Raw genomic sequence first — 16,481 nt, forward strand, 5'->3', positions numbered from 1 at the left:
ATTTATTTTCTGAAACCTACCATAACTGTACTTGGTTGGGAGACTTTTATTTTGAAATGGTCTTTCAGTTCTATAGCGCTCTTATTTTGAAGTCATTCAGTCACGTCCTCCAGGAAGTACGCTCCATCATCTGTCCAGCCTCTCTGTGTGTGTGTGTCAGTGTTTGAGGGATGTACGGACTTCGTTCATCCTTTTAAGTAGAATTTTGGCATGCAGATATCAGAACACACGGCTCTGACATGCAGATACTGACTCCTCATGTTTACTGGGCTCAGCGGCACGGAGAAATTTATCTCCGGGTGGAACTGAGCGATGCTAAGGTAGGATTGAGTCCTCAACATCCAGCTGGCTGCTTCCAGCTGTAACTGATCCGAGCTGCAGTTTATTGTCGCTCAAATAAACTGTAATAACAAACACAAGCGTTAGTTTTCAATGATGTGGGTTTAACGTTAGCTAGCTAATGCTGCTAGCTAAAACAGTCAGCCTTATTGTTAGCTAACTGATAGTGTAGCTACTGTTACAATAGTAAAGGGCTAAAATTAACAATATTCTTTATCTACTACTACTGTTCATGGGACAACCAGTTAATTTACACACATTTATTTTATGTTCCATAAATATATGGGATGAATATGTATATTCAGGGGCCCAGGATAAATAAGCTAAATTAAGATGCTTTGTTAGCCATGTATTGTTTGTCCTCGAGGTGACATATATTATATTTGAAGTGTTTTTAAATGTAAAAAACCGCCACAAACACAATAAATATTGTATTCATTTAGGAGTACTTGGGTGCAAATGATTTTCTGTATATTTAAATAACCAAAGAGTGTTGATTCAATAACTTTAAATTGATATTGGTCCTGTTGAACAGTTAAAAATACTTAAATAATTAAGTAAAGCTGCACAGAGCAGCCATAGTGGAACTTCCTGGTTTTGTTATCAACAGTTTGTGATCTTCCACCGGCAAGGTGATTCAGTTTGACTTGTTTGAGTGTTTTTATTTTTTAAGGATTCATGAAATGTATTTAAACAATGCTGAGAAGAAGGAAAATGAACGTCCTAGATCGATAAGGATCTTGGAGCTCAGTACTCTCTTCACCAGTTAGTCTTTAGCTGGCTTTGTGTTTGCACTGGTAACATGAAATACAGGTTCCTCTCCTCCCCGATGAACAAACAGCGTATAAAAGATGCATGATGTTTAATGGTACTTGAGGATCTTGTTCAGCCTCTTAGGAGATTGGCTCAGTGATGAGCAAAACAAGCTGTCAAGCTACACACATCCTGTTCATTTTGTTTTTTTATTAATGAGGGCAAACCTAAAGCCCTCTTAAGTAAAATGCTTTATAACGGTAATAGAATATTACCTCTCTTTCTATTGTTTAATTAATCTCCCTCATTTTTCTGTCCATTGTTCTGGATGTGTTTTTTTTTTTCCAGAATCTTAATATCAGCCTGCAAGACAACAACACACTACAGTTTAAAGGTTGGTACATAAGTTTACTGATTTTTCAAAATAGGATCCACAATTTTCTCTTCTATTAAGTCGTAAATTGTTATAACATATATTTTGGCCTACAGCACAGGGTCATGGAGCGAAGGGAGAAAATGAATACGAGTTCAGTTTGGAGTTCCTGCAACCTGTTCGACCTGAGGTATTGATCGTAATGTAACAATATCAGCTGATGAAAAACATTCATAGTGAAAGGAAAAAGTTGATTTCAAGTAACTGACAGCTGCGCCCCCATCACATCCTCCTTCTGACTTATTATTTTGTCACTGTAACATAATCAATTTTGTGTTTTCAGATCAACCATAAGTCCACCCAGCGTCAGGTGGACATCAAAATTAAGAAGCAGGAAGAGCGCTGGTGGGATCGGCTGACGCTGCAGGAGAAAAGACCTCTGTTTCTGGCTCCAGACTTTGACCGCTGGCTGGACGAGTCTGATGCTGAGATGGAGCTTCAGGCGAAGGCGAGTCCTAAATAATTCCAACTACTGAACAGAGAGTAATGTTGTGTAGAGTTTGTGAGTTTTTGAGTGTGTATTGTTCTTTCAGGAGGAAGAGAGGTTAAACAAGATAAGTGTGGAGTCAAGAGTTCGTAAAGACCGTGAGTGTTTCATCTCACTGTTACCTAAGATTAAAACAGTTTTGTTGCAATACATAATTTAATGTTCTCTAGAGAAACTGTCACTGTCAGTGGCGTTAAAGTTAACCCTTTCCTCTCCTTCCTCAGCCTACCTTGGACTGAAGAAAGGTTACCTGTTCATGTACAACTTGGTGCAGTTTCTCGGATTCTCCTGGATTTTTGTCAACATGACTGTTCGACTCTTCATTCTTGGTCAAGGTATGAGTAAAAAAAAACTTGTGGCCAGCTGTGGTGTAGCTTCCTGCAATATTTGTGTATACTTGTGTTGTGTAACAAAAAGTGTTTACATGAACTACATGAAAAGAGGGTCCCAGTTTATTTGTAGCTTCGGTTTCAATCTTCTTCCTCTTTTGGCTGTTGTTTTCTACTGGAGGCAAAAAAAAAACATAGTGAAAGATGTTTTTGTTCATTAGGTTTTAGGTTTTATTATTAGCTCTTCACTGATAAGCTTATTTGAATGGAAACAGGAACACAACTACACAGCAGGGATTTGTTTTGCAAATGGTTACAGTTATAGATGGTGCCTCATGCAATGTGCTGTGTGTTTGTGCCTCCACAGACTCTTTCTATGACACCTTCCACAGCACGGCTGATATGATGTATTTCTGTCAGATGATGGCCGTGCTTGAGGTCATTAACCCCTTGTTGGGCCTGGTTAAATCTGGATTCTTTCCTGCCATGATACAGGTAATGCAGAGGCGAGAGTCATCACATTTTTTTATCCTCTAACAACAATGATGAAAAGTCTTATAGAGAATTTTACAAGTGTTTGTGTTAGGACTGCCCCTCCCTCATTATCAGCTGTATGGGTCCAAGCAAGCAAATGAGTTGGTTTGCATGAGGTCAAGGAGGGCCTAGGTTAATTTATATGTATGAATAAGTCGTGTTGTGAAACTTAATTCTTTCTTTGCCCAGCTCTGATCTGCAGCTCTGTGCTCTCTGTGCTGTACAGGTGGCGGGGAGGAATGTCATTTTGTTTGTCATCTTTGGCTGCCTGGAGGAGATGCAGAACAAGGCTGTTGTCTTCTTCGTGTTCTACCTGTGGAGCACCATTGAGATCTTCAGGTGAGCTCAGATCATCCCCCTCCCCTCCGTTCTCCAGATAATCATGGTGTTTCCTGACATAATGCTATCCCCTCTTTCTTTACATCAGATACCCCTTCTACATGCTGGCCTACATTGGCACAGACTGGAAGCTGTTAACATGGCTGAGATACACAATCTGGATCCCTCTGTACCCGCTGGGTGTCATAGCTGAAGGTTTGTGAGGCCGTGCGTAGCGAACAAATATCTGTGTTAGCTATTGGTAGTTGTTGTTGACAGTGTCATGTTCTGTGCTTCCTTTCAGCGGTGGCTGTGATCCAGTCCCTGCCCATCTTTGATGAGACCCGTCTCTTCAGCCTCCAGCTCCCTGCCATGCTGGGACACTCTTTAAGCTTCTCCTACACACTGCAGATCTACCTGGTGCTCATGTTTCTAGGTGAGATATATATATCTATATACCATGATTCACCCTCCACATCTCAAAGATCCCCAACTACTTTGGGAATTTGTCTGGTCACGTACTGACACAAGCTGTCTCTCCTCCAGGGCTTTTCATCAACTTCCGACACCTGTACAAGCAGAGAAGGAGACGATTCCGCTCGAGGAAAAGGAAAGTTCGATAACTGATCGACACTTTTCACCCTCCCTGAAGCAGCTGTCTTTTTTTCCTCTTGTTGCCTTTTCTTTCTCCACACTCAAAAACAAACTGACCCGATGTTAAAGTGACTGACTGAGTTTTTGGTCCTGCCCTCTTTAACCCTTCAAAAACCAAAGCCATACTTGGGCAATGGATAAGCCGTGAATTTTATTTTGTGTTGTTTGTCCACCAAGAAAGCTAAAAACATGTCCATTGACATTTGTTGTACTTTAGTACGTTATCCAGGGAAAGTCTTGTGGGTAAAGACACAGATTTTTACTCTAACAAAGATGTTTAGTTTTAAATAGTAACTATTCATAAGCCCAGATGTTGCAGCTGAAAAACATACCATCCATGTGTTTAGCCGGGGGAAGGTTCGAAAAGTAATCATTGTCTTGATGAGCCATCCAAAACTGAGTGAGATTATTTTTTTTGTTCACTGTTGGAGATCATGTGTTTGTTTTGTATTTATTTGTTTGATTAAAATGGCTTATTTGTGGTCAATACACAGATGAATGCCTACATGTTTGTTGGATTTTTATTTCTGTTTGCAGGCACATCTAGAACTGTGCTGCGACCGAGTTTAGCTTTCTTGAAAAATAAAAATAAACATTCCTGTTTGGAGGTGGACTATCTTTTTTAGCTCCTGTTTTGAAGTTGGATCTGTCTCCTGTTTAGCATTTTGTGTGTATTAGATGTTTTCATAGAGCAGCAGGGCGGTATGACACGATCCCTGCCATGGTACCACTTGGTGTACTGAAGATATTTGCATCTTGACCACCAGGAGGCGCTGTGTGATACACACTCAGAAATCTTTAATGTCTACACACATTACACCACTTCCTTTAGGATGTGCCGCATTAAAAGAAACCTCAGCATCCTGAAGTTTATTCAGAAGTTTCAGGTCCAAAGATAAGGTGGTGGATTTCAGGTCCTAACAATGAGAGCTTGCAGAGCTACAAATACTTTGTGTGTGTGCATCAAACTACAGTGGCCCAGATGCCCTCTGCATGCAAAGGCGGAGGTCATCCACCATCTGCAGTGAAATGCTGTATATGTTTTATCAGTACGTGATAGCAAGTGCACTGGTTTATGCTTCAGTCTGCAAGGAGACGGATACAGCAGCTGGACGGGCTGGTGCAGAAGATGAAGATTAGACAATCTCTTAATCAAAGGAAACATTACACATCTGTCTACCTACCCACCCACATGCCCTCTTAAAGCTTTCCACATTTACACTAATGCTAAACTAGAGATGCATAATGATGTCAGAATGCCATTTGAAAGGCCATCAAGACTGTTTATTATTTTTATTTATATAACGCTTACATTATTAGAATTGTCTCAAGGCACTTTACAGAGACCCAGAGCCGGAATCCCCTTAAGAGCAACAGTAGCATTGAAAAGCTTCTTTAACAGGAAGAAACCTTGAGCAGGATCCGGCTCATAAGGGAGGACCTTCCTGCTGATAGCTGGCTGAGTAGAGGAGGAGAAGAGGATGTAGACAGGACAGGGAGGATAGATGACAGTTAAGTATAAAACAAAGATGAATAACAGGCAATAAGCATTGGTTTGGTCAGGCTGCAGGTCTGGAGGCAGAGAGACCTGCAGAGAGAGAACTATGAGGAAGACAGCAAACAGTTAATGTCATGAAAAATGAGATGGATGCTCCTGATAATGATTGCAATGACCCTGTGACACACTGTGCAGGACGAGCAATAATGGATGGATGCATGATTGAGATGATGAGAAAACATTGAAAATATTTTTTAAAGTATTAATTAAATCATATTTAGTATTAATTTAATAAATAGCAGCGTTTTTATTCCGCAGTCTTTGGTTTTTGTTTCACTTTTTGTTTTTCAGGACCTCTGACACGTGACTACTCCGCGGCCTTCGTTTGATGTGGAGCACGTGAACAGACGGAGTAGCTCTTGGCGCGCTGATTGGTCCGCGCGCACGTTCACTAAATTGGGTCTAATTAGCTGCTAGCAGGCTTTTGTTAAATATGAGCTTTATTAAGAAGCAGCGGTTCATATTGTGACATTTCTTTTAGGCTGTCTGACCACAACATGGCGTTTTCCCTGGTGAGTCAACGAAACAAACCGACTTTGACTAGTTTTGTGTTAAACTTTTTACTTTTCTGTGTCATGACTCCAAGTGCCTCGCTAGGTTCGTAAGAGCTAAAAACACGTTTGTGCACAGTTTAACCTTGACTTTAACTTTTAGCATGAATGCTGCCGTAACCTTTTTACCCCCTCCCCCTCCGCCTGCAGAGAAACGATGCTCGTAGGCCGGAGAGTTCGGACTCCGACTCTCCAGCTCTGTCCTCCTGCAGCAACGCGGACATCTTTCGCAGGATGAACACCATGCTGGGCAACGCTCTGGATTTCACCGGTGTGTGCACCACACCCAACAACGCCAAGGGAAAGCCTGACCTACTGTGTGGTAAAACAAATCTCACTCACCACTTCCCGTCTGGGCCACACCAAAAATATGTATTTCTTATAAATAAAGGTCAATGTAACTGTGAAACTTCAGTGTTTATCTGTGCTCAGCTGCTCTTACGATTCAAATCAGTCTCTCTGACTCCATTTTAGTCATTTTAAAACTGCAGTATTGTATGAATTTTCTGTGTGTGTTGGCTTCAGGGGTGAGCCTAAAACGAGGGTTAGTCCTGGTTCTTTTGGTGGTGTCAGCGGCCATCTTTAAAGGCATAGTGGTCAAGTTCGTGAACAGCAGCTTTTACGCATGTGTGTTGTGACCAAACTTCCAATGGTCTATTGTTGGCACAGGTCACTAAATGCTGCGTTCACATGTCGGGCAGTCAGCACTGACACAAAATGGATGGCAACACACATGCTTATATCTGTGGATGCTCTCATTCATCCAGGTCATAGTCATTTCCAAGAGTTTAAATCAAGGCAACTGGACTCAAGGATTGTCTTTTGAAGACGTCCGTTTTTGAAGAGTTTTATGTGTTCCAACCAGAAAAGTAGCAGAACTGAAGAAGCCACCAGGGGGAGAGTGGTGAAACGTCTTCCAAAAACAATCCTTGAGTCCAGTTGCCAAGATTAAATCTATTAGAAAACACACATGCTTGTTTAACTGCATTAAAAGGGCCGTCACCTCAGCTTTTGAACCTGTAACCATACCCGCCACCTTTGAATGCACCCTTTTGTGCAAAAGTCTGCTGTGCATTGACCACACTCTGCCTTGCTATACACTGAATTCACATAGCACTACTGTGGACAAGATCACATTCTGGTGTAGCTTCTTGCAGTTATTTTGAAATTCAATGCAGAAGTGTGTCAGTATTGATAAACTAGCCTTAAAATACCACTTAAACCTCCATGTCCAATTAAAAATGGATGCGTATGTGTCGTCTCTAACTAGAAAACAACACTAAATGCTCAACCAGCAGCCTGTGTGCACTTCAGTGTTTAATTCCCCCTGACTTTCTCGTGCCATCTGTTAAAACTGTCACCTTGTCAGTATTGTTATTCAGGTACCAGCCGCTGATTCATGCTGCACCGCTTGCTCTGCAGCATTGCAGCACTTTCAAGTGGGTTTTTTTTTTTTTTTTTTTACCCTCAGGAGTGAGATTTGCCAAGATTTAGGCTGAGCTCAGTGCCTGCATCCATTTTTTGAGCTGTTCATTTGCTTAAGGCATGTTGGCACTTGTGACTTCCACTCTTACTGTGGATGATTTCGTTTTTGTTTTTTTGCTCGGTCTATATGAGCAGCAGTGCAACACATATGTTGCTTAGCTTAAGTAAAGGGTAAGTTGATGCTCAAAGTTGTGCTGGGGCCTCTCTACCGTGTCCACCCCAGCTTGGTGTTGCTGAATCAGGGGTGTAACTGTCAGCTGGAAGCCTTCCAGGCCTGGAGAGCTAAGGGAGGAGCTGGCAGCAGTGCGACTCACTCCGTCCTCAACATCTGATCAGTCAGCTGCTTCTGCTACAGCGAGGCTTTGCATGACTCTCTCTGCTATTTGTGTGTACAACTCAAACTGAAACTACTGATTTTTAGACTGAGAATGTCAGGGCATCCTCATGTCTTAATTTACTTTTTTCAGTAAGTCTGCTGAGTCATTCGCTCCCATGCTGCCTCCCACCATGCTGCTCTGCTGTAGCTCTGCCCCTCCTCCTACCTCCCTCCTGCCTCTGTCAGCTTGCTCAGGAAGCACGGCTAGACACGGAGTAAGCGGCAGTAGCGGCAGTAACGGCAGCAGCTGTCTTTCACCAACTCGGAGACGTGCTGTGCCTACCAGAGAGGGGAGTGCTTCTATCAACAAGCCAATAGCTCTGACAGGAATTTTTCATTACACAGTTGTTAGGCAAGGAAGCAGGGAGGTGGGGTGGGGGGAAGCTGATGTCATTAGCAGGGGTGTGCGAGTGCATCAGCAGCCATGTCACATGCTGCTAGGTGGGTCAGTGATGCGGACGGAGATGCATGGCAGTTGCACCGGGCACAGAGGCAGCAGGTTAGCTCCACCGTCAGCCAGGGTAGGGGTGAGATGTGATGATGAGGGAACTTTTTAATTTTCATAAGACCTTTCTTCTGTTGTGACAGATCACGCCCTGCCCTTTTTCTTTGTTGCAGACTGAAACTGTTCCTGTTAGCTAACACTTTCTCTCCCTCTCTCTCTCCCTCTCTGCTGTCTTGCTACATTGCTGAACTGGATTGTGTATTATAAGAGTCGGAGCTGGCTGCGGTGGGCAGCAGGAGGATGCATTTTCCCAACTGTGGTGGCTTGCCCGGCTCCCAGGAGATGCCTTCAGCCAGGGGCTCACCAGGCATCACAGACCTGGGCCTGGGCCTCCAGTCCCTCCGTCTGTCTGGCTGGGACAGACCCTGGAGCAGCCAGGACACGGACACGCACGCCTCCCCATCCCAGGTTCAAACAAGCTCACCCTCCAGTAAGTACCAGACATTTTATTTTGGCAGAATGTGTATTGAGTCCCTTGTGATCGGCACAGATCCTGTGGTTGTTTGATTCCTGCGCCCTCATTAATATTGAAAACTGTGATGGCTGGTTAACAGCAGCCTGTATGTGTGGGAACAGGCTGTAGCGTCACTGGGGAGGATGATGTGGCAGTTTTGCTTTGCTGCATCTCTACGCACAAAAACAAGCCAGTGAAGCTACTTTTCTTTCCCCTTAAATCATGTTGCCAGAGCTTACATTTAAATATGTGGCTGTTACCTGTTGATCAAACACCCAGTGTCAGTGTGTGCGGCAGTAGGCTTGGTTAGAGATGGACCTAGGAATTATGTAAATGCTGACATTTGGGATGTCGGTTTTGAGATGAGCTGTCTGTCTTTGGAGAGGTGCCACCCATTAAAAGGATGCCCCATTTCTCCTGACCCATTTGTAGTCCTATAGTTTTATCTCTCTGCATGTCAAAATCAACTAACTTCATTTAGAGCTTTCTAAACTGGGCCTGTAACAAAGTGGGACAGAGCTTTGAATGCGGCCTACAGCTGAATAATCCCCCGCAGAGCCTCATGGTCACTGTTACAGGCCAAGCTGTAGGCTTACATACCTGCCACTGTTGCCAGCTGACTCACTGTGTTATCAGTAGGAAGGAATACTCTGGGTCATACTTAAGGAATTGCTGCCTAATGGTCACTTGGCTTGTTTTAGAAAGATGATAAATTGAATGCTCTAGATGGGTAGTTGCTTCTGTGGAAAGCGTTGTCCTCTTTGGGTTACTGTTGGCATCCAGTTTGCACATTAAGATCTTTTATAGGCACATTTCAGGAGACTTATTTGCATTTCAGCCATCCGCTTCTGAAGATTCAGCACAAAAACCCCCACTTTGTAGGACAGATGATTTGAAAAATGGTTAATGGTGTCACTCTCCTGTTCTCCAGTCCTTGGTATGCTGAACAGCCCCTTCAGTAGCATCCTTGGGAAGCCCCCAGGCTACCTGCCCCCTGAGCCTGTGGGCATGACTGCTGACTTCTTGGAGAAGTTCCCCGGAATGGCTCGCATGGCAAACCGCCTGGACTCAAGCTCCTTTTTGGACTCTCGCTCCAGCAGTCCTGAAGACTCGGAGACCAGCGGCTTCAGCTCGGGGTCGGACCACATCTGTGACATGCTAGTAAGAGGCATAATCTGAGCATTGTTGTATCTTATGAAATAATGGGGGGAAAAACCCCTTAACTGAATTCTTTGACACAGATGTAGCCTGCAGCATAAGTGGTTAGCAAAGCCATGTAACCACTAAACAGTGGTCAACAGTTTGTCTTCTGATTATCTGTTATCCCGCAGAGCCCCAAGCAGTTTTCAGAATGTGTTTCCCCCACTCCTGTCACATCTTCTGTTACTGTCGGCTTGTGTTTAGTCACTGCAATATAAATCCTGCACCTCCGGCACCAGAACCTGGCCTCACACCACCACTTCTGAGTGACAAAGATGTCTGCATTTCTTTCAACTGTCAAATTATTTTTGGCACTACTTAATCGGGCTTCTCTTTCCGTCTAGTCCACTCTGCGTATTTCTCCTCCCCTGCCGTTTCTCACATCGAACATGCAGAAGGATCTCCTGCAACTGAGCTCCCATCTGGACCCTCAGGACACTAGCTCTCCCCTGACCCCACCATCCAGCGCCAGCCCCGCCTCCTCAGCCATTTCTCGTCGCTGGCGTTCAGGCTCTCCGTGGCCAGGAGCGGACATGCTTGACCACTCGGACGATACATTCAGCATTGAGAGGGAGGCCCGTCTGCACAGACAGGCTGCAGGTAAGTTTATTAATCCACCTTTTTTTTTAGTTCAATTAAACTTTTTTTTTTTAAACAATTGGATTGATCACCTCTTGCTCTGCGCTCTGTAGCTGTGAATGAGGCCACTTTCACATGGAGCGGTCAGCTGCCTCCCAGGAACAACAAGGATCCTCTGTACTCCTGTAAGGTCTTTCTTGGTGGTGTTCCCTGGGACATCACAGAAGGTAGCAGCTGCAATGCTGGCGTTTACACCTGTTTTTATATCCACCCACATTTGCCTACATTTTACAGTGACATCGGTTTGTAGCTGTATCACTTGCCACACACTTCTACTTAAATGCACTGTACTTTCCAGCTGGCCTGATCAACACCTTCAGTGGTTATGGCCCTCTGACTGTGGAGTGGCCGGGTAAGGATGGAAAGCACCCTCGCTGCCCTCCCAAAGGTAATGTGGCCAAAGGTAACGACAAAGCTGGTAGGCTTATTTTTTTCCTTCCCGGTGTTTAAGGTGGCACTATGGTGAGCACATGAGCATGCTGGTGTGGACTGTTGGTCCATATCAGCTGGTGCTAAGATGGTGATTCTGGGCACAGCTGGAGCAGAAAACACGGTGCTAGAAGCAGAGAGTGGATGAACATGAACTCTATCGCACCCTGTGTGTGACTTTCAGAGGGGAGTTTTTTTTCATCAGCAGTTAAACTGCTTGTAGTCTATATTTAGGCTCCTTTGGTTTGCACTTTTTTGTTAGCTGGAAGAATAAAATGTTAAGGTTAGCTATGTGGTTTCCTGCTCTGTTTAATCTTTTTTTCTTTAAATATATTTTTAGAACAAATATCAGCGTCTGTGAGACTTCTCATTAAAACAGGGAGGCAGTGCAACATTTGCTGCTCTAGCTGTCCAGATATCAGACTGTTTATCATCTGTTGTACATGTTTCAGTAACTGAACATTAGATTATCTTTAAAGCATTTGTGGAAACTGCAGAAGTGTTTTTTTTTTTTTTTTCCTGTTCTACCTATAACAGACGTTCCTCTTTTGGTTTAACTGCAAACATCACTTGAAATTTGGAAAGTTATTTGCACAGAATGTTAGGTCAATCCATAAAGCCATTTGTTGGATTCATGCAAGTTTTGAGTTCAAAGTTGCACCAATGCATCTTGTTGTGCCTGTACTAATCGGTGTCTGGCAATTACTGTATTAGATGTGACTTTTTGCTTTGGTTATTATCGTGATGGCAAACTTTGTAAGCTGACATACTAACTTGCTAGCTTTCAAAGATGCTTAGCAGCTCCTCTGCAGTGTGGCACCGATTGATGGTCCATCCAGTCACCTGAGAAGTATTCTTTAGTGTCTGTTTAATGTCAAGTAGTCTTTCGTAACGACGCCATTTAAAGAATTAATGGAAAACATATCGAGTACTACAATCTGGCACGCTGTAAAACTAGTCTACACTTGGATTATCACACCTGCATTAGTGTCTGCAGACCATGAGGAGACTCAAGTGTTTGTTCTAAATTCTGCTCTTTTCTTTGTAGGCTACGTTTACCTGGTGTTTGAGAATGAGAAGTCGGTTCGTGCTCTGCTCCATGCCTGCTCCCAGGACCCATTTCACCCCGAGGACAGCAGAGAGTACTACTTCAAGATGTCCAGCCGCAGAATGAGATGCAAGGATGTGAGTAGGAACAAATATAACGTCCTTAATGACATCAAAATGACACCAAAGATGCATACATATACCTGTGGGAAACTGCAGCTGATGCCCAGTCCTTGTTAAGGTGTTCACCTTAAAGGCATTGCAGAGTAAGTCCTGCCTCTCCCTCCTGCTACAGGTGCAGGTGATTCCCTGGGTGATCTCTGACAGTAACTACGTGCGCTGCCCTGCCCAGCGTTTGGATCCCAGTAAGACAGTGTTTGTCGGCGCGCTGCATGGCATGCTGAACGCCGAGGCCCTGGCCAGCATCATGAATGACCTGTTTGGAGGTGTCATGTATGCTGGCATCGACACGGACAAGCACAAGTACCCCATAGGTGAGACTGCAGGTGTCTGATGATTAATCTGTCAACCAAGAAGTGCTCTTTGGTGACCTCTGATTTGACCTCTGTGTTCAGGCTCTGGACGTGTCACTTTCAACAATCAGCGCAGTTACCTGAAGGCTGTGTGTGCAGCATTTGTGGAGATTAAAACACCCAAGTTTACAAAGAAGGTAAGATAATCAATATTTGTGCTAATCCTTTGTCACAACTGCACTGAATGCTATCAAATATAAACGCATCCCCGTAAACCTCACATGCAGCACAAACGGTTAAAAAAATAAAGGCTCTCTTGGCTGTTTTTTTTCTTTTTCCTCTTAGGTTCAGATTGATCCCTACCTGGAAGACTCCATGTGTCAAGTTTGCCTTCGTCAGCCTGGACCTTTCTTCTGCAGAGACCAGGTCAGTGAAACATTTTTTTTTTTTTAGTACATTACTCTGCTTTTTGTTACATATTTGTAGGGGGTCAACCTTTCTGATGGTACTTTAATTTGACTTTTGTTAGTTGTAAAATGCAAACAAATCTAAGCTTAAATTACTAAGTATTCAAAGGAATTAAAGGATAGTGTCTTTTCCGCAGAGAGCACCAAAAACTGACCTCAAAACGGCACTAAATAACATTTAGTCAGCACAACACAAATGCTGCAGTTGCAATTGAAGAACAGTGGTTTCCATCAGTCGACACATGCAGTTGAGCCTGCTCTGTGGTCAAACATCTGACTGCAGGGAGACTAGTTTTGAATGTAATATGGTGTAGTTACATCATGAGTAATGTTCACTTACTGCGATCTGGTAATGGGGCATAAATACTGGAGAAACTAGTTGTCCAGCTTTTTGATAACTTTAATCAGCGATATTAATGCTATCAGTTTTGCAGCAGCTGGACTTTTACCTATTTCCATATCCTCATGCAAAAATGATTTAGTTTGACAACCCAATGTCTGTCTGCTACCACACAGGCCTGCTTCAAGTACTACTGCCGCTCCTGCTGGCACTGGCAGCACTCCATGGACATCTTGAGCAACCACCGGCCCCTCATGCGCAACCAGAAGAACAGGGACTCCAGCTAGAGCAGATGGATCCAGGCGCTCTGAAGGACCTGCAGAGGAAGAGCTCCTCTCTATGGGGCGACACCGCCGCCCCGCCAAGGAGAGCACGTATGCCAGACGTCCTTCAGTACAAGGGCACCACGGCACCACCAGGCACTGGGGGGATATCACTGTAGAAAATGTTCACTTTTTGCACTTGCTACGTTTTTGCTGTTGTTCACAGTGGCACTATGCACCGTGACCTTGTTGGGAAGAGACAAGGGGCCCTTCACACGTATGCATTTTCCCTGACTTGTGGCCAGACAGAAAGATGGGAGTCAGCCTAAGGTTAAGAAGTGGATGAAAATGCCTTTTTTTTTTTTTTTCTCTTTATATATTTTTCGTTTACATGTGTTGCATAGTGAAGAGCAATCACGCAAGTCTCATTGCCGTTCATTGGCAAATGCCATACAGTGCCTTTAAATTTTTATTTTTTTTCCCCCTCCTCCCTCCCGCCCCTTACCCCGGTTGGCATCAGTTTTCCCTGTGCAGGCCAGCTGGTGTTTCTTACTTTTGGGAGTTGAATGTTGGGCTTCATTTAACCGGTCGCATTTCAGACATTTTTACGCAGTTTTTTACTAATTTGTACACAAACGGTTTTAAGTCATGACATGATAATATTGAACAGAATTCTACCAGGTGGCTGTTTATGGGAAAACCCCCTTTTTATTTTTATTTTTTCCTCATTTTTTTTCAGTGGCTTTTTCTTTTTTTTTTTTTTTTATTTGCCCTCCCAAATTTCAACTGAATGGGCACATTCGTTGGATGTACTACTTTAACTTGCTTTGTTAGTCTAGTTATATTAAATGTATGTAACAATACTACTGGATATGCTTCAACTGGTAATCCATTTTCTTTTTTTCCTTTTTTTCTTCCCCGAGCAACCGATGGATCCCGTTGAAACTAGAGAAGAGTGAATCATTTGATTGTACATAGTTTTGATTTTTGCACTTTTTAATTTGCACGTGTGGAGAGGTGGCAGTGGTTTTTAATCACTTTTTGTACATCAGCAGGGGGGACACGCCTATGTTAGAACAGCTGCTTGTTTTCCTGTTGAATGTAAGAACTTCCACTTAGCTGATGAAGATAAATTATCTATCCAGAGCTTGAGTAGACCCCAGTAAATGGTCCCCATGCTTTCTTATCCCATTTTTGCCTTCCTGTTCCAGTTGGACATAAATGCATAATAAGCTGTGTGCCAAAGACAAAGTGTCTTTTCTTTATCATTACGTTTGTCATGCTGAGCTTTGTGTCCCTTTAGCCCAGCTGCTTTTTAGAGTTTTGAAAGTCTACCTCATTGTGGTCTGCCAAGTTTGCTGCTACTTACAGTTGTGGAGTATGTTCAGATTGGGCACAATAAAGGTGTTTAAGCATTACCTCATGCGTCTGGACATTTTAATTGATGTGACTGTCTGAGTACTTTTTGTCTTTGAGGTCTTAATTTAGTCTGTTCCTTCCTCAAATTTGACCTCAAATGATTTAATTGGACTCTTTGCAAGGAAGCGTTTCAGACTGTAGTATCTCAGAGGACATGTTCTCTTAGTGTTTGTTCGTTCCAGACCACCAGGGTCTGAACATCACTAACATCACAATGTTAGTGGGTGGGGAAACTAAAGCATGTGAACAAACATCCTGATTTACTTATTTTTATATTAAAAAGGGGGATTTTGGGGATCTACCAAAAACCTGTTCATCCTAGCATTCCTCTACTTTTCTCACCTTTTCTCATTTTAGAAGCTCCATCATGTAACATTGCTGTCCTAAGAAATGATATTGGGCTGACAGATGTTTAGGAAATGTACTGTCTTTAACGATACCACTCCTGTTCCATTTTAAATTGTCTTCCGGGCTATAGAGGGTATTCACATGCGTCATTTCCAGGAGGACACAGAGTCAAATGAGTGACAAAAAGCTGCCAACATGGCTGCCTTAAGTGCAGAAAACTAGAATAAAACACTTATCTTAAACTAAAGGCGGTTGGAGTGGAGCCTCAAAAATGACCAAATATATTTCTGTATGAATTTGAACCATTTGAAATTGATTTATGTACCTGAATTTGTCTGGTCTGGGCTCATTTATAGGACACAGATTAGTTTAGTAACACTGCAGCCATAATCTCACACACACACACACACACACACACACACACACACAGGGGTCTGCACTCAGTGGTGGGCAAACATTAGGACATTGTTTTATATTTATAATTTGGTGAGTACACTTGTGTGGGCAGCATGGGTCTTCTTCTTCTTCTCTCCTCATGTTCTACTCTCACTTGCTGCTCATGTTTCTTCTGCTCTCCTCAGGTCTTCAAGTCTCTCCTCCTGATGTTACAGGCATTCAAGACAGAGAAGACACAAGATCACATCCCCTAACACATGCACGCCTGGATCCTAAAGGATCGACAGGTCTTCACAGTTCTCTACAGACAGACTGGTAAGTACTCGGCTCAGAAATCGATTTTCTCCTCTCAACAATTTTCCATGTAGGAACTCATTTTTGGCCGGAGATGCTTTGTGAAATGCTTTAGTCCTTATTCTTAATTTAGAAGAAAAATAAGAAAATCCCCTTATTCTATGTATACATGTTACGTACGTGTATACGTGTTATTTCTTCAGACAGAGCTTCTACAAACATTACTATGTTCACTACTTCTCAGTATTAACTGTAGAAACGTGTAGTCACAGTCTGACAGAGCACTCCTCGGCATTCTGAGGTCTGTGAGATGCTGTGTGTAAAACTGATGAAGCATAAAACAAAACCATTTAATTGGCATGTAGATGCTATAAGCTGAGCCCCTTCACT

General features: G+C 43.2%; 2 protein-coding genes across 5 annotated transcripts; both read left to right on the plus strand.

The window, feature by feature from the left end:
• The first annotated feature begins 122 nt into the window (after nt 1-122).
• Nucleotides 123-4,343, plus strand: LOC114433338 (very-long-chain (3R)-3-hydroxyacyl-CoA dehydratase-like). Its single transcript, XM_028401846.1, has 11 exons — nt 123-320; nt 1,441-1,486; nt 1,582-1,655; nt 1,809-1,973; nt 2,059-2,110; nt 2,237-2,347; nt 2,709-2,836; nt 3,102-3,214; nt 3,303-3,409; nt 3,498-3,629; nt 3,740-4,343. The coding sequence occupies exons 1-11, from the start codon at nt 240-242 to the stop codon at nt 3,814-3,816; spliced, it is 1,086 nt and encodes a 361-aa protein (XP_028257647.1). The 5' UTR covers nt 123-239; the 3' UTR covers nt 3,817-4,343.
• A 1,549-nt stretch (nt 4,344-5,892) lies between these two features.
• cpeb1b (cytoplasmic polyadenylation element binding protein 1b) lies at nt 5,893-14,975 on the plus strand. Of its 4 annotated transcripts, XM_028402596.1 has the most exons (12): nt 5,893-5,917; nt 6,107-6,278; nt 8,531-8,752; nt 9,708-9,937; nt 10,321-10,576; nt 10,669-10,782; nt 10,914-11,018; nt 12,093-12,229; nt 12,387-12,585; nt 12,667-12,761; nt 12,910-12,990; nt 13,548-14,975. In XM_028402596.1, exons 1-12 carry the CDS (start codon nt 5,903-5,905, stop codon nt 13,656-13,658), a joined length of 1,737 nt encoding a protein of 578 aa, XP_028258397.1. In that variant the 5' UTR covers nt 5,893-5,902; the 3' UTR covers nt 13,659-14,975. The 4 variants fall into 4 exon arrangements, with proteins under 4 accessions (XP_028258397.1, XP_028258394.1, XP_028258395.1 ...); XM_028402593.1 differs by lacking the exons at nt 5,893-5,917; nt 6,107-6,278 and adding an exon at nt 8,023-8,338; XM_028402594.1 differs by lacking the exons at nt 5,893-5,917; nt 6,107-6,278 and adding an exon at nt 8,023-8,338 and having other exon boundaries at nt 10,914-11,003.
• Nucleotides 14,976-16,481: the final 1,506 nt, after the last annotated feature.

The sequence above is a fragment of the Parambassis ranga genome, chromosome 3, assembly GCF_900634625.1.
Source record: "Parambassis ranga chromosome 3, fParRan2.1, whole genome shotgun sequence".
Classification (NCBI taxonomy): Eukaryota; Metazoa; Chordata; class Actinopteri; family Ambassidae; genus Parambassis; species Parambassis ranga.

What these genes read in the sequence shown, in the direction of transcription:
- cpeb1b (XM_028402596.1), top strand. An exon ending in TCAAACAAGCTCACCCTCCA is followed by an intron (nt 8,753 to 9,707) that starts GTAAGTACCAGA and finishes CCTGTTCTCCAG; the next exon opens with TCCTTGGTATGCTGAACAGC. An exon ending in GCAGAATGAGATGCAAGGAT is followed by an intron (nt 12,230 to 12,386) that starts GTGAGTAGGAAC and finishes CTCCTGCTACAG; the next exon opens with GTGCAGGTGATTCCCTGGGT.
- LOC114433338 (XM_028401846.1), top strand. Translation starts at nt 240, where the DNA reads ATGCAGATACTGACTCCTCATGTTTACTGGGCTCAGCGGCACGGAGAA. An exon ending in GTCAAGAGTTCGTAAAGACC is followed by an intron (nt 2,111 to 2,236) that starts GTGAGTGTTTCA and finishes CTCCTTCCTCAG; the next exon opens with CCTACCTTGGACTGAAGAAA. An exon ending in CCTGGTGCTCATGTTTCTAG is followed by an intron (nt 3,630 to 3,739) that starts GTGAGATATATA and finishes TCTCTCCTCCAG; the next exon opens with GGCTTTTCATCAACTTCCGA.